General features: G+C 40.2%; 1 protein-coding gene across 2 annotated transcripts in view; it reads right to left on the bottom strand.

Annotated features, from left to right (window-relative positions):
• Nell2 (neural EGFL like 2) overlaps window positions 1–27249 on the bottom strand; it is a 294190-nt gene that overhangs the window by 106171 nt on the left and 160770 nt on the right. For both annotated transcript variants that reach the window (XM_028869297.2, XM_028869298.2), the window contains exon 14: window positions 6992–7117. In XM_028869297.2, the coding sequence (XP_028725130.1) occupies window positions 6992–7117 (126 nt within the window). The remainder of the gene's footprint in view (window positions 1–6991; window positions 7118–27249) is intronic.

The raw sequence follows: 27249 nt of genomic DNA, 5'->3' as shown, positions 1-27249 counted from the left end.
TTTTAAACATTTCTCCTGAGCTGGGCATTTTATATCTAAAATAGCTTTATTGAGGATATTTTGTGAAAGCTATTTCCACTTTCTGTAATTTTTCTTACCAAGGGGTTTTTGTGGCCTCTGTCCTCTATGTTACTGCCCCAGGATTCTCAACACTTTACCATTTACACACTGGTAGTTGCCTTGATACAGAGGCACACAAAGAATTATGTGTCTCGTTCGTTTCGGTACTTGTAGCTTTGGTAAATTCATCAAAGGCCATTTGAATAGCTAATGATAAAATTATTGTTCATTTATACAAAAATTACTAGCATTGGCTTCAATTGTTTTTAGAAAAAGGCAGAACAAAAGCAATGTTGCTGGCAATTTCCAAAATAATATTTTTAAGTGCCTTATGCAAATTACTTTCTCTAACAGTTGATAGAGAGGTTTAAGAAACAGACATGGCAGCTACTTGAAAGGACAGGCATGGCTCAGAACTGGCTTGAAACCTTGCTTCTGTCTCCCAGCAGTAAATCATTGTCTGTCCTGACAACAGCATCCTGAACAGCGACGAAGCAAAGGGAAGAGAACTCCCATCACAATGGAACGCCCCACTCTGTCTATAAAGGGAACACATGAAATAAGCCTAACAGACAGGCCCTGAGCACTCCTGTTAGAGACTATGCTGCGCTGACCATGTCAGATGCTAGAAACTGAGGGGCCCCAACACTTTATGAAGTATCAGCACAGGCATAGCAAATACTGTAGAAAGCTAAGTACTTCCCTGGAAAGAGCACTGAAGAAGGTACTTTCTTTAACAGCAACAGCAAAAGTCCAATGTCTACTAGAATTCTTTGTGCTGAGATAGGTAGCGGGGACCAAGGCCAGCAGCAGAAGGCCCCAGGACAGCAGCGGGAGTCACCGCCAGCTGAAGCACATTGATCAGGAATCTAAACAGAGTTCTTTGGGGGCCTCAAGGATCCCTATGTTGTCTCAGCCGAGGAGACCTGGAATTCTATTAAAGCACAACCATTCACCTAAATTAAGTTAAGATCAGGTTTGTTTTCTCTGTCTCTCTGTCTCTCCCTCCTCTCCTCTCCTTTCTTCTCTCCTCTTAACTCCTCCTCCTTTTTACATACATGCATATAAAACACTCACATACATAAAATGAGTAGTATAAATAAAAATGTTCTTCCAAGTTTTAAAGATAATCTATGATGCCTTTCTGTAGTTTTAACATTTGTAGCCGTAGTCATTTAATACTTTATGGTATGAAGGATGACTCTAATTTTATTTTTCCATGTGTGTGCCTGGCTGTCCCTACACACCTATAGACAACTTCGAAATTTCACCACTGATTTGTCTTATCTGTGCTGCCACTTATTAAGAATGCACATATAATTCCTGTGCTGGATTATAGGCACACATCCACATGTACAACCAGATCTTTAAATAGTTGGCGTGGTTGAAGCCCACTTCCTTTCCTTTATGGTTACTTTTTGTGTCTTTGAAAATGTTCTAGGGGCCTGGAGAGATGGCTCAGTGGCTAAAATCACTGGCTGATTTTCCAGAGGACTCACTTCCCAGCACCCACATGGTAGCTGACAACTGCCTGTAACTACAGTTCCAGGGGATACGATACCTCTTTTGAACTCTGCAGGCATGGGGCACACACACGGTACACAGATATACACACAAGCAGAAATAAAATAAAATAAAATAAAATAAAATAAAATAAAATAAAATAAAATAAAATAAAATAAAATAAAAAGAAGGCATTTAATCACAGAAAGAAGAGCAAAGAAACTAGTGTGAGGTGAGACTTGGAGAGAAGAAGAAGGGTCCCTTCCTGTCAGCACAGGGTAACAGAAGGGCACTGGGTATCTAAAGGAGTTAGGGAGGCATCACTCACTGCACAAAGCCCAAAGAGAACACAGGGGAGTGGGGAAAGGGAAAGAGTAAGTGTACCTCGTAACTCTGATCACGGATCCTAACGCAGAATTTCTCAACTTGGGCATTATCCTAACCTTTGGCGCCATGCAATTCTGAGTTCCAGGGCTGCACAAGAGAATTAAGGGTCCATTTGAAAAGCAAATGAGAAAAACATGCATTGTCAGGTAGCTCTGGGAAGTGGGGAGGCATCCTTCCCTGAATGACCATCACTGCCCAATAGGTACAACTTACTCCCTAAGCTGGGTAAGACTCTCCCATGCCTTTCCTCAGCTTGTACACACACACACACACACACACACACACACACACACACACACTGTTCCCTCTCTAGGGAAGTGCATGGTGTTAGGAAGGTTACAGGCAAACAACCACAAAATCGACCCTTTCTCGTTGTAACAATCAATCACAGATACATGGAGAACCTCTGAGGCACAGGCCTCTCCACTCAGGTGTCTATCTTGATAAAACAAGTTCTTGATTGTATCTTTATTCTTCAGATGTTTTATTTTCAGTCTATTACATACAACTTGTACCAAGAAGATATTCCCAGTAGAAATCCAGATTTACCTAATTTGATTCATGGCCACGTGACAAAGAAAGCCATTTGTCCAGAAGAGTAACCAAGATAAAAAAAATAAATCAATGCATAAAAATTGTTCTTGTTGAAAAGACCCTGAAGAATGGGCTCTAAATGTTTTGAGTTATATAATGTGATGCTTGTCTCCATTTTCCTCCCCCTCCCCCTGCCTGGTCCTCTTCTTTCTTTTTCTATTTCTCTTCTCCTTCCTTTTATCTCTTTCTCCTGCGTTTCCTTTTTGTCTCCCCTTTCTCCTCCTCACTCCTCTCCTTGAAGGTAAAACCAATTTTTCTTCCGTAATGGATGTGGAAAGGAAAGAAATCACCAATCATTAATTAGGAATATGATAGGATCTTCTTGGAAATAAATTATGGTAATGTGCTCATAGAAGTTTTAGCTGCTGCAGTATTTGTAAAAATGGTCAACTGAGTTATCATAGCTGTGTGGCCATGTCAGAGACCAAGAGAACAGTTCTACTAATGACTTACGATTCTGACTGTGTGTGGTGGGGGCTGGGAGATTTCTCTTGCAGTTGAAGATAATGAACCAAAAGAGTTTACAAGAAAGTTCAGTTATTGAACAGTACAAATTGAATAGTGTACGTCTACATAAAGTCTGAATCTTTTCCTTTTATTTATTTTCAGACAATTGAAAGTTAGACAAAGGATGACTAATCACAGTTAAGGATGCCTAGGCTTTCCTACTGCTTCCCAGTGCCTCTCTCTCACTATGGAACAGCAGGTAGGCAGCAAAGGTAGGCAAGCTTCAGCTTCCTCAGTGAGAAAGCTGGAAGCTTGGGACAGATTGTCTTTAAGAATGCTTCTGCTCCTCTAACCTTAGCAGCATAGAGAAAACCTAGCTCAAAGTACTTGAATTTTAAAAATGCACCACTCTACCAACATGGGAGGTAGTTACACAAAACTGCCATACCAGCAGCGTAAGGTTTTAAAAGCTCAGAAAGCTTTCTGTATCGATGAGACCTAGATGGGTAAAGTCACATGTATTGCTCTCGAAGTCTTCTTTAAATGTCTGTGATGGATTTTCAGTTGAGGCAGGCAGCTCTGAGAGTCTTTGGGGCATAGTTAAAAGTGCCAATTGTGTTTGGCCTAGGACTCTTCAACAGTAAGAGAGAGGGGGACACTGGAATAAAACATATTTACAATGACAGGCACCAAAAGGGAAGGAGAGAAAACTTTGGGATTCAACCATGAATGGGGGAGGGGAGACGTCTCTGCAGTGACTCGGAGGCTGCAGGTGCAGCAGGCGGTGCTAATCACTGCACTCACAGACATTTAACTGCAACATTATCAGAGTCCTGTCCAGAGCTTACTGGGTCTCTTAGAGAGGAAATGCTAGATGGATTTAGGCACAAGGCAATCCCACAGAGGAGGTTCACATTCGAGCCTTTTGCATAAAGGCTCCCAAGTGGAGGAGTGCTGTAAGGGACTGGCCTATCAATGTTTTCACATGACTAGAGATAAAAACTAAAAGCCACTTCCACCTCCAGAAACCCAGCTTTTAGGTACAGCTACAAGTTCTTAAACCGGTAGACCCAGTTACAGTAGATGGAAATTTTAAAGGCCAGAAAGGGTTCTCCTCCATAAGGGAAGCAGAGGCAATGGGTTAGATGGAAAAGCCAGTGCCTCATTAAGGAAATGTGTTCCTGTCCTCTGCCAGACTTTGAAAGTCTTGGCTCTTCTCTAATCAGCACAAAAACCTTAGCCAGAGCAGCTCTTCTGAAAATGACCTCAGCTCTCCTCTGCATTCTGCTGAAGAGACACTTGGTCCGTATTGTTGAGATACTCTGGAACTGTAAGGGGAAATTTTCCCTGGGTGGTCAGAAACAAACAGCGCTTGGTGAGGTTTCCTTACATGGAGTGAGAGATGGAAAGACAACACAGGAAGTGTGCCATAATGAGTAAAGCTGATGAGGAATTCACTGCAGCTGGACTTGCAGCCAACACACAGACTCAGAACACAAAGGAAGCTCTGGAAACAGGCACCCTGGGGAAACATCAGTGCACGCCTCTTACTCAAACCCTGGAACATGCTTGTATGGTTATAAGGAAAGCAGGGAATCGATGGGGAGGATAAACAGCCACAAAACCTTCCTCAGTGTCAAAACCTCCCTTAGATGTGTCAGAAACCACTAGAACTCTTCGTTTTAAGAAGCATGTCTTCAGCTCTCACTGTCTTAGATGCAGCAGGTTGGATCTTAGTTGTCTGGTTAGCCATTAACATGAAACTTATATTTATTGGTATTATCATTAATCTAGTAAGCTATGGATTCTATTCTCCGTTATTTACAGGGACTTCTGTTATATTATTTTTATGTTAGAAACCATCTCTGTTGCCCTCTTTCAAGACGCTCCACCACTCACTCTGCTTTAAAGTTTGACTAAGGAAAAAGGGAAATGTTCCCATTATTTATAAATGTTTAGGTTATACTGACCAAAGAGTAGGAATCTGCAAACTCATCTTCATTTCTCTTAATACTTCTGTACCTGAAAGATGTATTAGTTACATCCCACAGAAAGAGAAGTCATTTCTCATCCAAATGTTTTATGTAAAGAGTCTGATTTAAAGGATGAGCCTCCCTCTGCTCTGGTGTGTAGAAGAGCATTTTGTGTACAGTAGGGTCACTGTAGTAACAACACTGGGTGGACAATTACACAAACACGTGGGATGACACATTAGCCAGAAGTATTAAAGAATGTCTTTCCTGTTATAGATTCATATTTTTGCCAGTGAGTATGGTAGACCCCTCTTCCCTGGAAAATCTATGTACAGCATCATTTTATCTGATGAAGAATATAAAATTGGGAGAGAGAACAGAAATCACACACACACACACACACACACACACACACACACACACACACACACACACATTTTAGATGCCTCCAAACTTTATGATTTTAGCTATTTTTGTTGTTTTTATGAGTCATCCAATTAAAAGGTAGACACCAAAGGAATGTCTCATCTCATTTCCACATTTCCTCGGGTCCTGTGGTGGTGAAGCTAATCATCTTTGCACCGTTTGTTTTCATATACATGGACTAACATCAGATATTATGATATCTGATATCCCTGAGCAGGACTTGGCATGGTACTGTACACTTTGGATGTAGAACATGGGGGATCCCAGGCGGACTGGGCTGTGAGCTTCTGCCTTGCTGGCTAGCTCATGGAGTGCCAGGAGTAGCTATGTGGGCTGCTGGGAGAGATGTCACCAGTGAATCTAATTCACTACAGATCTCTGTGCTGTGCTATCAACATAACAGGGAAGGGTAACTATCTGGTGTTATGAGTTATGGCATGAGTGTTAAGAGTGTAAGCAACTATTTTCCACAAACTTAGAGTTGAGGTTTGATCAAATTCCCACAGAAGAGAATTCACACCAGGCAGGGTAAATCCAATGACAAGCCCATGTCTAGGGAGGTCATAGGCCAGCATCAGGAAGACACTACTTTCTGTTTTGTTTTTTTATTTTTTATTTTTGTTCAATAATTATGACACAACTATCAAATTGCTTTTGAAACACTGGTGTTTATGTCCATAAGATTACTGCTGCTGTCAGCCCTGGTCAGAGAAGCGGAGAAGCTTCTTGCAGTGAGTGATGGTGGTTAGTGTAGATATTTTTATTCTATCAAATTCCAGAAAGGAAATGATTGTTGTAGCACAGTGTCCCAATTCCCATAAGTAGAAGAAAGTATCAAAATATCTATATCATCTCCTTCAAGATTCAGAGAGCATCATGGGAAATGGGGCAGAAAGAATACAAGAGCTGAAGAAAGGGTGTCATGGAATGGTTCCCTTCAAGAATAACGCCCATTGCTATCTGCCTCAGAGTAGCTGTGTGAGAGGCTGGGGACCCTCAAGATTAGGTCTCTTGAGGTTCCCTTATAGGAGTTGCCGGGGAGGGTCATTAGAGAATCCAGCCACTCTTTCCTGCACCTTCATTCTCGCTGTATATAATTCTATCCCAGATGCAGAATTACAAACAGCTGCTCTTAGGAGGTGTCAGAGTATATGAGTGTGAAATTGCAACTGAGAGGGTTTTTATCTATACAGCCATGGGGAACATCCATGCTGCAACGAGGCTTCTCGGTGATCTAGCTGTTTTAGAATCACCCACACTCAGGCAAATAACCTTTCAATCATGCTTCTGTAGGCCAAATAAACTCACAGGTTCCCTAAGCAAGACTTGGGTATAATTGTAACCTTGGTCTGTCGTTAATGGCCTATGAGGCTGAGTAAATATTTCTTCATGTCTTCCCAAGTAAAGTTTGGGAAATACCAAGTACTATCTTCCTCAGGAAAGATTCACAATTAAATGTTGAATCAAGATGCAATGATTTCCATTTTATATTTTGTTGTGAGGAAACATTTATGACATATTTCTTAGACATTTAAGAAAAAGAAAACTGAAAAGTGAAACTCAAGATAAGAAATACTCTATTTCAAATAAGTTCTACTTACCTGTACATGAGTAGTCGTCGATCCTGATGTACCCAGTCTTGCAGATGCACATGAAAGAACCAGGTGTGTTCACACACATGGTGTTCTCACGGCAGTAATGGCGCCCTTCAGCACACTCGTCAATGTCTACAAAGAAAAAATAGGGCAGAGGTCAATGGTGGCCAATACTCTTGAATTTCCCTGTGATTTTCTTTGTCATAGGGAATAGCTACTAATTGAACTGCATTTTGAAAGAGCATTCAAAAATATCTCCTATAATAAGAATATTTGATGTTCACAGACAGAAAGCATGTGGCTTTTATCAGCAGTTCTTGCTATAGTTTCGAATAGGTCTGCCAGTTTCGACTTGCATCGTTAAGAATAGCTTTTGAAATCCTCGGTGCATTCATCTACTTGTGTTTAATAAAATGAGTTGGAAAGAACAAATCAGGCTGCCTGAGCATCTTGAAATCTTAGTCACTGAGCTGGCCAACTGTTATCTTTGATTGACTGGCTATTCTGCACACCTTGGGGAGGTCTTGAAAGTGGTAAATAAAGTATTCACTGTACACAGAACTTGAAGGAGTTCACTTGAAAGTAAGAATCTAAGAAAAGCAGTTCATTAAAGACACAGAGCAATAACTACCCTACTAAGTGTCTGAATACAAACAGAATTACAATAAGGAGACCAGAATCAGATGAGAAATTACAAGGTAGTAGAATATAATGTGGAAGATCATACATGTTAATTCTATCCTCAAGTATAAAAGCTTACAGATGTTAAGACATAATAAGCAGGGGTAATAATTGTGAAGAATGTAAATTTATATGATAAAACCTCCTTATTTAATTGTACCTCTCTACATGGAACCTAAAGCACTTGCTAAATACTTGTTTTTGACAACTGAGGAGAGAGCTCAGTCAAGAAAGTACCTGAGGCACAAACACAAGGAACCAAGTTCTAGTCCCAGTGCTGTGTGCAAGCCAGAGTGCTGGTGTGCATCTCTAATACCTTCAGGTGGGGAGATGGAATGAATCAAGGACAAAAAGATAAGGCTAGGAATATAATGGAGTTACCAGGCAAAAAAGGAAGAATGGAGTGCTGATCAATGGGTTAATGTTACAGTCAGATAGGAGAAAGGAGTTCTATTGGCTTGCTTCACTGTATCTCTATAGATGACAATAATAAACATTTCAGAAATGTAAATTATTTTGAAAATTTTTACCACAAATAAATGATGATTTGAAAATATAAATGCATCCAACTTGATTTAATTATTATATAATGTATTCATGCATAAAATATTACTTAATATACTATTAATATGCATAACTCCTTTGCATTAATGTATAATATAAAATTTAAAAGTAAAAAATATAAACACTAGGTGCATCGCCCTGCCCAGCCAGATCTTGAACATCCTTCACCAGGGTTTAGCTGTCTGATCCTCCCCTCCTGCACCCTCTCCAAGTCCCCAGATCTAGTCTAAGTCTTAGACTCAGTGCTTTGGCCTGGTCTGGCCACCCCTGCCTATACATCCCAAACTTTAGACTTCCTCTAGTATCCCCATTCCTTCCTACAACCAACAGGCCCCTTCCATCGCACACTCAACATTTCCACCCAGCCAGATCCTGCATATTCTTCTCCAGGGTCTATCTGGATGGGGACAGAGAGTAGATTCAATAGTCTACCCTCTAGTCTACTCTCCCCAAGCATCATATCTACCTACAAACTCCAGGACTAGACCAAGATTCACATCCTGAATGTCAATCCAGCCTGTGATTATCTGACTTCATTCTACCTAAGCCATACACATTTAGATCCAACGTGGTCTACAAATCTTGTGTTCTAACCCAACTTGATCTGTCCATATGAGACACAAAACTAACAAAAGAAGTTCACATATCCAGATTTCATCGAAAAAATGCAAGAAATGTGAGATATCAAGGTAGCAACTCCATCAGTCCTTCAGAAATATGTTTGCCAATAACATTTACCCAGATGAACCCCAGGACATAGAATTTAAAAGAGCAATAAAAAACTTTATCAAATAATTCCAAAATTTTAAAGAAGGCACAAAGAAACAGCTCAATGAACTTAAAAAGAATGAACAAGGAGGAGGAGGGGTCAAGATCATGATGGGGAAACCCACAGAGACAGCTGACCTGAGCTAGTGGGAGCTCACAGACTCTGGACTGACAGCTGGGGAACCTACATGGGACTGAACTGGGCCTCTGAATGTGGGTGACAGTTGTGTGGCTTGGGTAGTTTGTCCTGGCAATAGGACCAGGATTTATCCTTAGTGCATGAACTGGCTCTTTGGAACCCATTCCCTATGGAGGGATACCTTGCTCAGCCTTGATATGGTGTGTGTGTGTGGGTTCCTGCCTCAACTTGATATGCCAGACTTTATTGACTCCACATGGAAGGCCTTACTCTCTCTGAGGAGGGGATGGGGGATGTTGTGGAGGAGAGGTGGGAAGGAATGGGAAGAAGGGAGGGAGGGGGAACTGTGGTTGGTATGTAAAATGAAAAGGAAATTTTTAATTAAAAAAAAAACATGAATGAATGAGTAACACCCAAACCAACACAAACATAAGGCTGATGAACATAATGAAGACAATCTCAGAACTGAAAATGGAATTCAATAAAGAGAAACATTAAAGAGGACTCAGGATGAAGCAAAGATATAATTTAAAAGCACAATAACTCAACTAGAAAACTCAAGGGAACACCTAGCAAGTGGAATGAAGCAAGAGCAGAAAACAGAATGTCAGGACTTGACAATAAAGTACAGGATCTAGTCCAAATAAGCAAAGAATATGAATTTTTATCAAAAACACAGGAAAGAAACATATAAGAAATGTGGGACACCATGAACATTTGCATTACAAGATTAGGTGAAGGAGAAGAATCCCAGGTCAATGTCACAGATCAGATCTTAAACAAGATCATAGAAGAAAACTTCTTCAGACTAAGGAAAGACATACCCAAACGCAGAACACTAAATAGCCAAGACCAGACTAGAAACTGCATATGGCATAGCATATTCATTATTAAAACACTAACTGTATGGAACAAATAAAAATTATTGTAAATTGCAAGGGGAAAAAGCACAAGTCACGTGCAAAGGAAAACCCATCAGAATAACAGCTGATTTCTCAATGGCAACTTAGAAATCTAGAAGAGGCTTGAAAAGTGCATTATCACTCCTAAAAGACCATGACAGTCAAACTAGACTAATATACCCAGAAAAACTATCTTCCATAGTTAAAGAAGAAAAAAAAATCTTTTCATAATATAAACAGCCTAAAATAATTTATATCCAACAGACCAAATCTAAAGAAAATTCAGAAAGCAATATTTCAGGCTGAAGAAAAGAATGAATGTAGCAAAGAGACTGTAGGACTAAAACTGAAGCTATAATCACTAAAACACAAATACCACCAAGAACACAAACAACAACAGCAAAAGTCAACAACGCAATGACTGCAATCAACACGCAACTTTCATAATAACTTTAAATATTAATAGCCTTAATTCTCCAATCAAGACTCACAGCCTGGCTGAATAGATCAAGAAACAAAATCCAAGTATCTGCTGTCTACAAGAAATGCATCTTATCTTTAAAGATAGTGACCACTTAGAGGAAAAGGGCAGGCAAAAGTATTCCAACCAGACTGCACCAGGAAGCAAGAAGCTGTTACTGCCCTAAGAAATGACAAAACAGACCTCAAACTAAAACTTACTAGCAGACTTAAAGAATGACACTACATTGTAATCAAAGGGTGCAATTAATTACAAAATCTATCCTAAACATGTATCTGCCAAATTCTAGTGTACCCAATTTCATAAAAAGTGTACTAATGGACTTAAGACATGGGTTGACATAACCCATTATTAGCTGGTGAATTCAATACCCTGCTTTCTCCAATAGACAAGTCATCAGGACAAAAATAGCTAAGCAGAGAGATATCAAAAATTAAATAACATCACGTATCAAATAGACTTAACAGATACCAATAGAGTATTCCACTTGAACACCAAAGATTATACATTCTACTCAGCAGCATATGGAAACGTCTCTAAAAGAGATCATATCCTGGGACACAAAACAAATCTTAGCAAATTTTCAGAGATTAAACTAACTCTACACAGCCTATCTGACCACAGCGCAACTTAAAATTGACAGCAAACAGATAGCTAGTAAATACACAAACTCATGGAGATTAGACAACTTGTTACTGAATAATTACTGGGCCAAAGAAGAAATCAAGAAAGAAATTTTAAAAAAAAAATTCCTGGAACTAAATAAAAAGGAAAACATCCTAAATCATGGATCCTTATATCCACAGATAAGTGTAGTTCTCATCCAAGCTTCCCTTTGCAACAGAAGTCGAAGATTACAGAAAACCACAGCCAATCAAAATGCAGAGCACAGGAGATCTTGTGATGCCCAGCCCCAGCTGGCACGGAAGAGGGGGTGAAAGACTGTAAGAACCAAATGTAAGAGCGGTGACACTCATTAGGTCTCATCAACAGGGCTGCCTAAGCAGGATCTCAATGACAACAACAGACACGCTAACACAGAAGTGGGAAAGCCGTGAGCCCGCAACCCTACACAAGAACTCCCGGGAGCTGAGAGCAGAAGACATGGTTTTCCCTGGGGAAGATCCCCCAAGGAGTTTATTATGATCTCCCAGTTAATGATCCAATGCCAAGAGGTCCGCCCTGAGATTATATACATACAAGCAACATTATACAGACTGAGCGTGGTGTATTTAGAAAATATTCAAGCCTGGGTGTGGTGGCATATGCCTTTAATCCCCGCAGCCAGGTGGATCTCTGGGAGTTGGAGGCCAGCCTCGACTACAGAGCGAGATCCAGGACAGGCACCAAAACTACACAAAGAAACCCTGTCTCGAAAAAACAAAAACAAAAAATAAAATATTCATATACATATGTATGTGAATATATACTATATAGTATAATATGTTATATATAAAGTCATATATATGTGAATATGCCCTGAATATATAATATAAATACACACAAATATAAATTTGAGAGGGAGAAAGGGAATTACATGGGAAGGGTTGGAGAGGGAAAGGAATAAATGATGTAATTGTAATTTCAAAACGTAAACGTACTCCAAATCCTGATTTCTCTATGATTGAACACAGACAACTAATTTAAAATAGTTCCATGATAAGTCTAATACAATTTTCTGTTGAGAGACAAACAGGAAATACATCAGGTTTTGTGTGTTGTAGACAATACACAAACCAATGCAGTTGGAATTGTACCATTAACATTCATTTACAAAAACAAGTATTTGATGTACTCTAGGTACAGTATGTAACCAAAGTTAAGACCATGACATGTATTACTTATTTCTGTCTTAACAATATCTTGAAAGGTGTCTGGAACACTGTGAAGCTAGTGAGTGCCATAGAATGAATACATAAGCTTTTCAAGGCTGGTTTATGACAATTTAAGGATAGCCATCAGATTTTCTAAATTTCTAGAATACTATTCCTTATTCTGTGCTACTTCTGAATCTTTCAACTGGTTGGGAAAACAAGTATTACAGTCTAAAAATTACCTACTAAATAGTCTGAGAAAATGTGATGAAAACCCATTTGCTAAGATCTTGAGATCATAAAGGGAATGATATGGGATTATTAGAGTACTTAACTTGATTAGTGGATGACTAACTTAGCCTCTGTGAGAGGTGCTATAAAGGTAAAAGTTACTAATAAAAACAAAATAAAATAAAATAAAAATATACATACATAGCTAGAGTCCTCGAGCTGAAGCATGTGAATGGACTACATGGTGAATTATCAAGAAGTCTGTGTGCCTAAGGATAGAATTTAATTTGCAGAATGAAAGAGCTCAGGATGAAGACTATAACACCATGAAAACACACTGCACATACCACAGTATCTCCATAACAAGTGCAGCTCTTGGAAGAGACGGCACCAACTTCAGTGGGCAGAGAAAGACTGTATGGATTCTGGCTTGAATAAGGTTCTATAGCTCCTTCCAAGGGCAGCATCCTATAGAAAAAGCCCATTCCTGAAGAACTTGCTACAAACCCTGACAAATCACACTTGGAAACACCTGTGAAGCATCCCGAGAATACTTAAAGCATTATGAACTTTGATTATACAAAAATCCTACGGGACAAAGCGAGCAAAACAGGCTGTGAATTAAGGTTAATTTTGTTAATGTGATCCTAGTAAAACCACACATGGTGGAGAACGTCAGTTATAAGCATAAATAAGAGTAATTTGTGCAAGGGTAAATTGACCTATCTACCACCACTGCTGTTCCTCCTGGGATCTACAGCCCACAGAAATGTAAGATCCTGATCTGACCCATTTTTGTTTGTGGATTCTCCTCTTTTAAACTATGATAGGGCTAAATAAAACACAGTGTGTTGATGCGGGATCATAAAGCAAAACCAAGCAGCTTATTTAATCGGAACTATTTAGGAACTTCAATTTGGATCTCATAGACATTGAGTCTGTGTTCAAAAGCCATCAAGAGTTAGGCTTAGAGCCTGGGGCAGAGTCCTGAGGGAGAAGGGAGCAAAATACCAATCTCGCATCAGCAATGTGAACAGAATATGCCTTGCTTCATTCCATACACCCTGCCTTCAGAGGAAGGCCCACAAAGCTGTGTTTATGTATTAATATTGCAAGTTGCTGGACAGTCCTTTCCAATGATGCATACAGATTCCTGAAGATACATGATAGTGCTAGAAAAGCAATCTGGCAAAACTAAGTGCCAACTTGGTCCACAGTGTATTTTAGCTTTCAGAACCAACCTAAGACTTAAATGAGCCAAATTCTCAGATGCACTTTCATTGTTTAAAAATTTACCAAATTCCTTCTTGAAAAAAAAAAAACTTTATTGGATTTTGGTTATGTTTTGATGATCTTGAATGTAGAACTTCTACCATGACTTCTGCTAAGCAGAAAGAACTGTAGTTAGAATAGGCTGCCAAATAGAAATACTCAAACAGTAGCTAGGCGTGCCTGAGACTAAAAAAAGAGTACATTCATTGCTCAACGATGCAGTGCTTAATGCCTCTTCCAAAATTCAATACCAAGAAATTTAAAACACAGACTCTGGGGTCTGAGAAGACAGTCCAACAGCTAACGTGCTTACCCTTTAAGAATAAGGCACCAGGACCAAGAGTCCCTGCAAAACTCAAACGAACAAACAAACATCCTAGGTATGATGGACAAAGGCATGTAATCCCAGAACCAGTGAGGTGGAGACTGGTGGATGGATCCCTGGGGCTCATGGGCCAGCCAGCCTAGAGTAAACGCTTGAGTCCTAGGCCAGTGAGAGACCCAGTGTCAAACAAACAAGCAAATAAGGAAGACAGCTACTGAGGAGTGACATGCCAAGTTAATCTCTGGCCTCCACACATATGTGCACACACATGAATATGCACTCCACAAGCACACATACACACACAATCTGCCATATATGGGCTTGCAAACCAAGAAAACGGTGTCATGCCGTTATTATTTCATTTCATTGGGTGTCACTTCACAGGCAGAATTCTTGAGAGTATTGTCTCTGAACAGAGTTCATGGTTCCTTAGCAACAGAGGATTCCATGTTCAAATAGTTTGCAGGTCTATCTTACTAAGGTTCTACTTCCTTTTCACAGAGCACATCAGCAAATTCTAAGCTCTGTGATAGTTGTTCATCTTTAATATTCATTTTTATTCACTGAGTGTAAAATGGTCATGCACTATGTTCCAGATACTGTATTAGGTGACAAAGGTTACATTCTGGCTGAAGAAATGCCAACGTAAGTGAACGCCAAAGTCATGAGTGCTATATAGTACAGAGCAGAAACCTGGGCAATGTGCACTGAATAGGGAGCAATGAGCCCCACTAATGGTGATGCAGTGTCTGTTCTCAGCACTTGTTAATGTACTTAGGAGTGTATACTTGGCAATATCAATGATTTCATATCTGAGCTTTCCACCCCAAGTTGAGAAATGCAGATTAAGTAAATAACAGCAGAAGGTTCTTTATGCTTGATGCCATTCTTTTAAATCAATTCTGTGAGGGAAGGAAGTCAAAGACAAGTTAAGGGTCGGGCCAGGCTTGAGGTGGGTTTTGAGGGGAGGTTGGCTTCAAGTGAAAGATTTCTATGACGTTGGCAGGGCTTCTGTGGAAGTGCTGGCTGTAGTGTCTAAAGCGGAGCTAGACACTGTAGAATGTAAATCGGGGGGCGGAGAGGAGAGGCAGAAGGAGACTGCAATGTGGGAAATAAATGGAAATGTTGTTACGGCATGGAGCATATGATGAAGGTGTGCGAAATATCTACGGTAGTGAGAAGAAATTTATGATTTTTTTTTCTTAATGATCTAATAAAAATCTTAGATTTAAGTGGTTGCAAACTTTAAAGCAACCCTCCCGGCTCAGTCTCTCCAGTTTTGGACAGCATCTGCAAGTACATGCTGTACGATGAGACATCTCCTGTCCGTTTGCAGTGGGATACAAGACTTGAGGACACAGAACTTAGCCAGGACATTGGCTGGCCCCAGCTGTACATGGGTTAGAAGAGTCAATAAATTTCTTCACGGTTTTTCCCCTGAGAGGTCAAAGGGGAAAGATTGCCATACGTTCCGGTCTGACCTTAGGCTCCATTTGCCAGTGACCCCACTTTGTTCCTAGGACAGGTCCAGCTAGCTATTCCTGGGGATGTGGCTTTCTGTGAAAGGGACATGCACACACATATGTCAGTCTTGCAGGAGGATTGACTCTCAGTTGAGTGGGGAGCCTGGAATGGCATCCATTGCCAGCACAGCAGCCAGTTCATCTCTCAAGGCCTTAATTCCACCATCACAGGTTGATTTTCAAGTCAGTACTCATTTTGCAGGGTTTTAGATCTGAGAGAAAGTGACCCATATGGTTAAAGTGGCTTCTGCTTCTCTGCAGTTTTGTAAGACAGGAAGCATATTCCATCGAACTAAAATGCAGAAGTAAGCCCCGTTTCTTATATTTGGAGACTTTCTCTTGGGCCTGGGAACCTTAAGCTAGCCTATTTTAAAAACAAGGAATTTATGAATTCCTCCTTTCCATCTGAAAGCTGATATTAAATCTGTAATTATTCAGAAATATGGAGTTGTCTGGCCGAGATGAACTTCATAAATTACATCGCTTAACTGGAGCAATTAATGATCAAAGAGACAAGCAAGGGATGCCAGAGACAAAGAGGAGCAGGGCTCAGATCTCAAGTGCCTGTGAGCCACAGGGAAGAATTCGCCTTTATTCTTTGTAAAATGGAAAGGGTTGAAAGGACAGGCCATCAGATCATGTCTGTGGTTTGGAGAAAATCCCATCTGCAGAAGTTTGAGGAAGTTGAAGCCAGAGAGATACAGAAATAGCATTTCTAGATTAAGGTCCAAAGTGAGTGTTCTTTCTGGCCTGAGGACTTGTTTCTGGACTAAACCTGGACGCAGTGAGCACTTAAGCATCACTTATACCTCCGCCTCCTCCCACCCCTACCTCTTCCCACCCCCCACATCCTCCCACCTCCACTTCCCCCATCCCCCACCTTCTCTCACTCCCATCCCCCACCCCAGTTCTCCCCCACCCTGCCTTTTCCCTGGAATGCTGGGAACTCTGCTCTTTCTCTAAATTATGCTGCATTTCTAGTGTGAAAGCATTTAATCTCGACTTCGTCTTGCAAAAGCATCATGTGAGCATTTTAGGGAGCACCTAGGGCTTCTTGCTTAGCCAATACAGTCTCGAGGTCCTGCAGTTCCGTTCTGAGACTCCACAGCCCAGCATAGGTTATTGCTATGCCGGGGCTCAGCAGCTATGAAATATCAACCGGACAAATCTAGAAAGGGATCCTCAACATAATTCACAAACTGGAAACAGACTAAGTTCTAAGGAACCCGAGTCTGGTTTAAGATTTGAGCTCAACATTTGGAGAGATAAGAGTGTTTTTAAAAATTTAAAATTTACAAGTCTAAGTAAGCTATTCAGTAGAAAATCAGCACAGAACAAAGTGCCACTTACAAATAAATAAGCTGCCTGGAAGGGAGCGGCCAGCATCACGGGTTGTGAAGTCGATGGCATCAATGAGGCTATTACCAAGAAAATTCTTTAACAACCATATCCACCTGAGTACAGATTAGAACACATTCCTGCAGCATACAAGACTTCATGTCTCACCTCAAAACAGGGCTCACAGATTGGCTGTATTCATTTTTTACAGCCATCTACTCATTATAAATTTTATGGTACATTCCACAAGAATGAAAAAAAAAACAATCTGGCATTGTATTAGCTTTCTTGTTATTTTTAATTGAACATATTCTTGGGCTTGAGATGTGAAAGAGAGAGAAAAGTGAAATTTGAGGGAAGAATAAGAAAGAATTATAAAATAATCCTTAAGGAGGAAGTTAAAAGAAAGGATATACACAAACTGAGGTTCACTGTCATGAGTAGTTTATCCACTGAGATTTCAGGACATCCCTCTACCTCTGAAGTACTAACTGGGACACCATCAACAAAAAGCTTGAGTAAGACACATGAAGTACCAGTCCTGGAAGGATCTGATTGGGTTTTTCTGGTAAAGGATACATGTAACAATAAACCACAACACCTTTGGTAAGGGTAGCCTTGCAGACAGGGGGATGTGACCGCTGTGCAGAGAACTCATGGAGAAGTGCAATGAGCCAGGAGAAGGGGAAGCAGAGAGCTTCTGCAGCAGGGAGCTTCTGCAGCACCGGGGTCTGGACGAAGCTGATGGGCATTCACCGTGGCCCATGGAGTAAGCATGTGCTGTTGTGCCAAGATCCTGTACAGTCTATGAAAGTCCAATGCTATCCTTTTTTGGGGATCATTTAAGAAATTTCATTAATGGCATGAACATGTTATATACACATGCTATGAAATATGAAAGGTCTAATGCATGGCACATGAGGGTAAATCTGACTCTCAGACACTTGGTTTCCCAGTTCTAAGCCTTAACATAACTACTGTTATCAGTTTCTTGTGCAGCCTTCAAGGTATTGCCAGTGCTTATATAAGCCTACACGTGTGCGTGTATGTGTGCGTGTGCGTGTGCATGTGTGTGTGTGTGATACGAATTGCTTATCGAGATCTTTTTAGTCACAGGGTAGAGGATAGATGAAACTTCAAACCTGAAGTCAGGAGGAGGTCTACTTAGTGGGTTCTGTTCCTGTCTTCACTGCCCATAAAGTGGAGGGAACTTGGCAGATTAAAAAAAATACATTGGATATAAAATTTCTTGTACTCTGGAACTGACTGGCTGCCTATAAGTGAGGCAGAGAGGCTCTCAGGGATGAAGACTTCCTTCCTCAGTTCAAAACTGAGAGCATCTAGATTGGAAAAGAACTGGAGAAACACATCACAGAGAGCATGGCTTTAAATTGCTGGATTTGAGGTACTTATACCACACCCAGGCAGAATGTCCAGTGAGAATGTGGATCCACATCTTGCACAAGAGGGAGAAATGAGCTAGAGCTCAGCCTTTGGGCATCACAGGTTTTACAGCAGTAATTAAAAGCCTGTCTTGGGAAACACCACTAAGGAAGAAGGCATGAATGAGAAAGAAAAGCTCTAAGGGAACTCTGAAAAACCCAACCTAGGAAAGAAAAAGTGGAGACTGATGGGGTCCAGGCAGAGTCAGCAGGAAAATGCTATAGCCAAGATGAGGCCAGCAGCGGCCAGCACCACCACCTTCTAAACACACTTTCTATACCTGCACGTGCCTTTCTCCCAAAGTCACAACGCCAATTTTCAGTGTCCTCAGAAAACAGTGAACAGGCTTGTCTCAGCCAGGCTTTTCATTGCTATAAACATAACCAAAAGCTACTCAAGGTAGAATGGGCTTATTCCTGCTTATAGCTCACAGGCCATTATGAAGGGAATGCAAGCAAAAGGTCAAGGTAGGAACCAGGGGGCAGGAACTGAAACAGAGGCCATGGAGAGCTGCTTATGGCTTATACCTGCTGGGACCACCTGCTCAGGGATGTGCTCCCCACAATGGGCTGGGCCCTCCCATGTCAATCGCCAATCAAGAAAACACCTCACAGACTTGCCTAGAGACCACTTGGATGGAGGTATTTTCTCAACCAGTGTTCTCTCTTCCTAGACCATGCTCACTAGCTTGTGTCATGTTTGGGCAAACATAGTCAGCACAAGGCATATGACCTTGAGCTACTAGCCAGGGATACTTATATAAAATTTTAATTTAAAAGATAACTATACAACTAAAGAAGACCTGTAAACTAGTCTAGTAAGGATGGTGGAGAAGGCAGTGAACGTGTCAGTGGGTAGCATCAGTCTCCAGGTCCATTGTGGATGTCACCACGGAAGAGGAGACAATTTCTGTGTGATACATAAAGGAACTTGGACCCAATCAAGATATATGCTGTCTTGCCTGATCATCATTTAAGATCACTCTCTCACATATTAGAAGCTACCTAATATTCTTCAACATATTCCTTTCCCACTTAAACTGTAGGTTATATTATTTGCAACTCAGAACTCAGATCCATAGAAAGTGGTATTATAAAGACAAAATAAAGTGTTTGAAGGAAGGAGTGGCCAATAAAAGTGAATACTACCTAGAGTCCAAGCAAGTTATCGGATAACAGGTATCTGGTCTAACAATACCGAAGCTGCTAGGGGCCCTGGCAAGACTGGTTTGTGGGGTTTATGGGATCACAAAATCTAGACTGAAGTAGACAAAGGAGAATGTCTAGCATAAAGAAACAGAGATAGTGGAAGAGTTCACAAATTGAAGAAAATATAGGCAAGAAGGGCACGGGAAAGTGAAGGTATAAAATCCCAATGGACCATGGAATAAAGAGGGAATCAAATACGTTGAAATGCGGGTGGGAAGGACAGGGAGAAGCAGGAAGCTGAGTTTCAGGGGGCAGTGGTTGTATCAATATGGGAAGGGATGAGGTGAGGTTCTTAGACGCGTCCAAAGGGGTTTCCATTCAACTAAAACTAGGAAGAAGAAGAAAAGGTGCAGGTCAAGAATGTGGATACCGGAAATAGAAGCAGGAGACTGAGGGAGGCATTATCTGTTCGTTTCATTGATGGCGAAGCTAGCCACTGAGAGTAAGAGAATGAATGGACTGTCCCTGGGGGATTTGAAATAACCTTTGTGGGACAGGAAGTAAACTGAGATGGGATGTACAATACCATTACCAAGCTTAGGGCAGAACCAGCCAGGGTGAGTATCAAAGTATGTGGACCACAATTGAGATTTGTTTTGTTGTTGTTGTTGCTGCTGAATGATGTATTATTCATTAAATGCTAACCCTCACAGGAACCTTGTGACCTAGAGGCAACAGACTGCTCTGCTTTCACAGCTAAGGAATCCCGGTCATGTTAAGAAGTTCCTCAAATGTCATTTATAAGTTAGTGATGGTAAATCTGGAATGGAATTACCCATGGTTCCTCCACAGTCCGGTCCTTTCTTCAAGTTCAATCCAGGAACTCCTGGACAGAGCCTCCTGTTACAGAGACCTCCAAAGCACACCCCACTTTTTCCTTTCTCTTAGCTGTTCTCTGCAGGTTTAAGCTGAATTCACACTGCCAGGCTGACAGGAAGTCCACCCCCCCCATAGTCACTTCCCTGACCTCTATGCCATGGGGATCCCATCTGTTTCCACTCCTGCATTTTCCATGTGTACTAATTTGTGACTGATTAGTTGCTGCCTTGACTGAATCCAACTTGTTTGAAATTAAGGGACAGAAGGGCTCGTCTGAATCATTGCCTTGTTATGCTGAATTTAAAAATTCATCATGTTCAAGAGCACTCTTTCCAAGAAGGCATATCTTTAAATACTAAAAACTGAATTAACAAATACATATTTGTTTGCCATAAAACAAGGATTTCAGTCCTAACAACATCAAAATTCCTATATATTTGGAATAATTAAATCAATGAAAACATTAGATTAGTACTTTTCTTGAACAATATCGAGACACTCTAATTCCCACTAGCTAATTTAGACATAAATCATTGACTAAGCAGCATTGCTAAATTTGGCAATTTAATCAAATTTTAATGTCATTTGGGAATTGCAGCTGCCCAACAAATCAGTATGCATAGGTAGCACTTGAGCTGTGTTCCCATTTTACCGCATTTCTGTCCGAGGTATGAACACATACTTTCTTTCATTTAGACACATACTTTCATTCGGAGCCCATCCTCCATAGGAAAGGGCAATTATTTGGAGTGCAGTTATTACAAAATTAAGATGGTTTTTGTATTTAGAGGAAAAATGAATATATTCTTATGTATTATTAAAATACCAGAGGTCTATTTTTATATCACACCAATGAATAAGGGAAAGAATTTAGACTCATCATGCCCTTGTCTGCTCAGCAGCACTTCGTGCTCATTACAGGCTGTACCAGTCTCCCAACTGTCCCTGCATCAAAACACAAAGGGTTCCTTCGCTGGGAATAGTTATCGGCCTAATCAAGCCTGTGCCCTCTCTGTCACACAACTCAGATCTCTTGTTCTTCTCTGCAGCATCCATTTCATTTATATCTGCTTCCCCGGATCCAGTTCCTGTCGCTTAAAACTTGTTCCTCGTTCTATTTGTTACATAAACACTGAAACTGACACTGACTCTAACATGACACATCAACCATCTTGTCCCATGTCACCCCACAGGAACTCCCACTCCAGCCTCAGGACTATTGCATCCGTTTATTTGTGCAGCCTGTACCCATTTGGAGGCTCATCATTTTCCTGTTACTGGCCATGACCCAGCACCGACCCTCATCCTCAACCCTTTTTTATTAACAGATGTCCTGAAGAACATAGTAGTCATACTATATGTTATATTTGATTCCTTTTGAAAACTGATGAATAAAGAGAGGAAGAGAATTGTAAAAGGAATATTACATTTCCAGCCACCAATTGTTAATTAGCCTCAAGCACATTAAAAAAAAATGGACGAAGGACAAGTGACCTGGGTTTCTTTGAAGGGAAGATAAATCTGGCATTTATAATTTAATCTCTCTGCATACTCAATCTTCAACTTAATAGCACCACAAAAAGTCTTTTCCTATAAGTTAATTTTTCAAATTATTAGTCATATGTGCCTTACATGTCACTTCAAATGGATTCTATTCTGGGAAGCAGTTTTTTTCCTCTAGTAATTTGCATTTCTATAATGAAATAAAAAAAAAAAAACAATGAATGACTCTTTATATAATACACCTGCAACTGATTTAAAATGAATTGCTAAATTCTAGCCAGACTTTTTCTCTCTGATTTTAATAAACAGAAATATACATAGGTAATTATCAAGTATTTTAACTTGCTATTACTTTACATATGCACACACATTTGCAAAAATAAATCCCCAAAGTTACATTTAAAGATTTGTTATAAAATTCACAAAATGAACAAATTATATATACTCTATAATTAATAACTAGTTAGAATATTATTTACACCAAAAGGAAGTTTGGCATAGTAATGTGGCTATAGAAACAATCTGTAGTAAGTTACTGAAATACCTAAAGATCTTAGTAAAACTGGCTTCAACTATAAGACAATATTATCATCTAAACTCTAAGAATAATGTTTTCTCAACTTCTCACTAGTGATATAACATTTTAATTCCCCAAACAAACTGTTGCATAATTTCACTGACATTAGAATTAATAAGTACATATGAAAATGTAAGTCCAATGACAGGCTTTAATGAAGAACTTATTTTGCTGGAAGGTATTTTTTAAAAAATTAGTTATAGTGAACTTTCTTCTCTAACCTCATGAAACAAATTCTCCTTACTAATAGACAAACAGGATGAGATATCCCAAGTGCCCTGCACAAGCTCTTTACTAGCAGGAGTAAGAATAAGTCTGTGAGATGATAATTTTTTCTGCAGAAACATGTTATGTTCATTTATCTACTAAATACTCCAGTTTCTTCTGACATATTCCTCGGCTATAAAGAAATTATGAATTTTGCAGATAAATGGGTGGAGTTGAAAAAAATCACCCAGAGGGAGGTAACTCAGACCCAGAAAGACAAATACCACATGCTCTTTTTTATATTTGTGTTCTAGTTCAGACCTTCTCTTTTGTGGGTTTTCCATTTTCCCCATCATTATATTGTGATTCCCCATCATGGAGCATTCAGTGCAGCCCCAAGAGTCTCCGCAGCCCTTATGTGCTCATACAGAAGCCTACCTTCACCTTTGCATAGAACCAAAATCCCTCAGGGAAATCAAGTAATGAAAACAGACACTGGGGGTGGGAATCAGAATAAAATAAAGCCACATTCATTTTCTGTACACAATTTAATGACTCTAAAGTGATGGAACTTTAGCCCTTCAGGGAAATGGGTGAAGTCTGGAGACATTTCTGGATATCACAAAGGGGAATGCAGGCCACCAGAGGAGCTACTGATTTCCAGAGGCTAGAGACCAGATCTGCTGCTAAACACCCCACCATCACAGAGCAAACCTACCACAAAGAATTTTCCAGACCAAAATGTTAATAGTTCAAGTAGAAGGCCTGGTTTAAAATGAAATAACTCTGATATGTAAGTTAAGTAATTCATCTTCCTAGGCAGAGCAAATTAACTGAAGACACAAAATGATGATTTTTTTTTTAATACCCGTCCTTAGAAGGATATAGATACAGAACTCACCCAGAATAGCCATTTTCAAATTTTAATTTGCATAAGGATCATTTGGGAGACCTGTAAAAATGCTGAGCCTCACGGCTAACCCTTTTAAGGTGAATCAAAGCTGTGTCCAGGAACATGCCTCTGTTAACAAGGTAAGCAGAGATTCCCACACAGTTTGAACCCCACTCTTAGGAATCAAGGTTAGAAACCAAACTGTATAGTTAGTGATGCTGATGAGAATAACGAGTGTGAACACTAAAAGTCCTCTTCAGTTTAGCATATGGCTGGAAAGTGCTGGAGAGCTATTTATTTGTTAAGGTGATAAATCAATGTATCCCATGCTTTAAAGCAATGTTTTTCAACTTTTGTGTGTGGGGGGAGAAATTACCTAGAGATCTTGTTACTATGCAGATTTTGATTTAGGAGTTAGAGAGAAAGAATAGCACCCTACATTTCTAATGAGCCCCAGGCGATGCCTTACATTGCTGGTCCTTGGACCCTGTATTGACTGCCTAGTACCAAAGTTTGTTTTTTCAACAAGACTTCCGGGAATATAAAAACAAGAGTACTTTGTAACACGGCACAAAACCAACTCTTACAATTCTCATTTTCAACAGCAGATGTAAATATATGATTTAAACGTTAGCTTTGCTGGAAAATTGCCTCCATGAAACAGAAGCTTAGTAGTGTTTTCATGACTGTATGACTAACAGGCATACTGTTAGTTTTCTAATGAAAGACTACATTTCCCAGCTTCCCTTGTGGACTACAGAAGTCATTTCCACTCTTCTAAGGGGCTGTACCCCCTTTTCCTCTTTAGGCATTTTGGCAATTTTCACACATGGGTGAAAAAGATGTTCCCTTGCTGTGAATAAAGTGGTCCAGTGTAAGGTCACACCACGCCTTTTCTTTCTTTGTGCCTCCCATGGCTCTAGAGCTACAATTGAATAACACCAGTAATACTATACTCTTAAAAGTTACAAAGCTTCTCTATATTAAGCTCAATGAGATAAGCCAACCATAAAGCAAATTCCCAAGAGCTTGTAGACCCACCACAGAAAGAACAAGGTGCTCTAGGTAACAGTTAATCACTATTGATAACTGAAGTCCTCATTTTTTCTCTATGTGTAGCATCTGGAGCAAACATGAACTCCGGTAAGATGAAATCTGCATATTTAGTGAGCAGTGCATGGGGGTAGATATTGCCTACCTGGAGAGTCATACTATGGCACACTAGTTCAAACGATATTTGATTCATGCCTCTTCTACTGGCTTAGAGAAACCATGCTTAAGGAGAAATTCAGAAAACCTTTTCCTTAGCAGGTTTGAGTTTAAAATACAAATGTTTTCATTTCTTTTAGAGGAGAGAAATGTGCTTTAAATTTAAAATTACAAACAAAAAATCCTTTCTTTCTTCAGATATTAATTTGTCAAGTTTATGAATCAATGGAAACTGTTTTTGAAGCGGAGAAAACTGCCTGTGATAGGAAGTAAATGAAGAACAAGTCAAGAAAAGCTGCTGAGAAGTTCAGGTTTAGTTATTTTCAGAACTTCCACACTGAACTCAATTTCCTAGGAAGAAGACAAGCCTGTGTTAAAAGTCCTACGAGGCTGCCTGTGGACTGTGTAGACTGTTGGAATACTGTAGATCTGGGGCCACATAGGCTAGTGTATTCCCCTCATTAGTCGCTCATTGCCCACTTCTGTGTTTGACCTAATATCCTCTTGACACACAGATAAAGATCCTTGGAATGCACTGACTTAGCAGCCCTCGCCTTCCCTCACTCATGTTGGCAGTCCTCCTCCAATCTGATGAAGGCTAAGCAAAGGGATGCTTTCCCGTCTGTCTCCTGTCCTTGGAGAGATGGTTCTAAAACAAGCTCTTTGCATTCTCTGGCTTTGAACTCGGATTACAACTGCAATATTGGTAGCTTCCCTGAGCCCGTAGTTTACCAGCTGAAGACCCTGGGCCATGTCCACTTCCATAGCCTCACTAGTAAATCCGTCAGAAGAAATCACACTGCTTCTGTTTAGATGTAAAATCTAGACTGCACAGCATCCTTGAACTTTTTTTTTAAAGGAAACATTATACTAACAGAGCACAGAGAGTGCATCATTAGCTACAGCTTTGAAAGCTGCCATATCTGTTAGGAGTCCCTAATTAATCCCATAGGGCTTAAGTTCTCTGGGCCATTCATCCCTGCTGTATTAGCAGGCCTCTCATTAGTTCCAGTAAGGACTCTCAGGTTTCCTTTGCAATCAAAGAATTCTGCTCATTCTGTATTTTCTTTCCTATAGAGCAACTCTTTGGGGCCCTCACTCTGTTTATTCTTAGAGGAATCAACTCAGTTGCCCCTACATCCACAGTTAATTATATGCTGATATTGCCTAAGTCAGGAACTCACGACTAAGAGAGTTAGCTGTGAGATGGCAAGTAGCAGAGAAACAGGGAATAAAGGGAGGAGGAAGGATGGGATGGGGAAGGAAGAAAGGAAGGAGGAAGGAAAGGAGGGGGAGGAAGGGAGAGATGGAAGAATGAGAGAAGGGAGGAAAGGGGAACAGAGAAAGGAGGGAAGGAATGAATTGAGAGGAAGAAAAGATAGAAGATGAGAAAGAGAGGTCACAGGGACCCAATGCATCATCTCTCTAATTCCAAGGAGCTGTTTTACTGTAGAATTGCATGTTTATTTCTTCTTAGAAATTAAAAAAATAACATAGTTACATTAGAATATCATTATCAAAGGATTGGAATACAAAGGGCAAGTGACTCTAAGTGTAGGAGTCAAGGAATAGCTTCTTCATTATAATCCACATGGACAGATGTGGCTATAATTTCCAAGACCTATGGCACTGAAGAGAAGCCTACTGGATGAGTTCTGGAGAGACAGACCCAGAACTCCAACATGACCATCACAGGTGAAAGAAGACTGCACTAAAGCATCGTGAGGCCCAACAATTTCCAAATGAGAATGAAAACTGACATTCTCAGCAGAGAACTATTCTAAAACTACAACCCCCAGCTGAATTTTGGATGACTTTCAGAGATCACATGTGAACTGCTAAGAGATGAAATGGGAGGTTAAGTACTTAAAACCATACAAAGAACTCACAGGAGATAAGCAACAGGGACTGGGTAGAGATAAATATATAATTTCAAAAGGGGGAAATGTGACTATAGAGTTCAAAAGAGACTAAAATACCAACATATTTTCAAATATTTTAGTCTTTTTATATCTAAAAGCTGGACAAGCTGTGAGGTCATAAAATGCTAATTTTACCCTATTAGTGGAATGTCCGGTGTGGTTTTGTTGTTTGTCAACCTGACATCTGCTACAGTTTTCTGGGTAAAGGAACCTCAGTTGAGAAAATGCCTCTGTCATATTAATCTATAGGCAAGTCTATATGGCATTCTCTTGATTCATGATTGATATGGGCAGGATCAGCCCACTGGGGGTGGTTTCTGGGCTGACAGCCCTGAGTTGTGTAAGGAAACATGCAGAGCAAGCCATGAAGGGCAAGACATAAGCAGAGTTCCTTCGCGGTCTCTCTTCTCTGTTTCAGGTCCTGACTTCAGGTTACTGCCTGGGCC

This window comes from Peromyscus leucopus, chromosome 20 (assembly GCF_004664715.2).
Source record: "Peromyscus leucopus breed LL Stock chromosome 20, UCI_PerLeu_2.1, whole genome shotgun sequence".
In the NCBI taxonomy this organism is placed as follows: domain Eukaryota; kingdom Metazoa; phylum Chordata; class Mammalia; order Rodentia; family Cricetidae; genus Peromyscus; species Peromyscus leucopus.
Note: the sequence above shows the minus strand (reverse complement) of the source record. Positions and strands in the feature narration are given on the sequence as shown.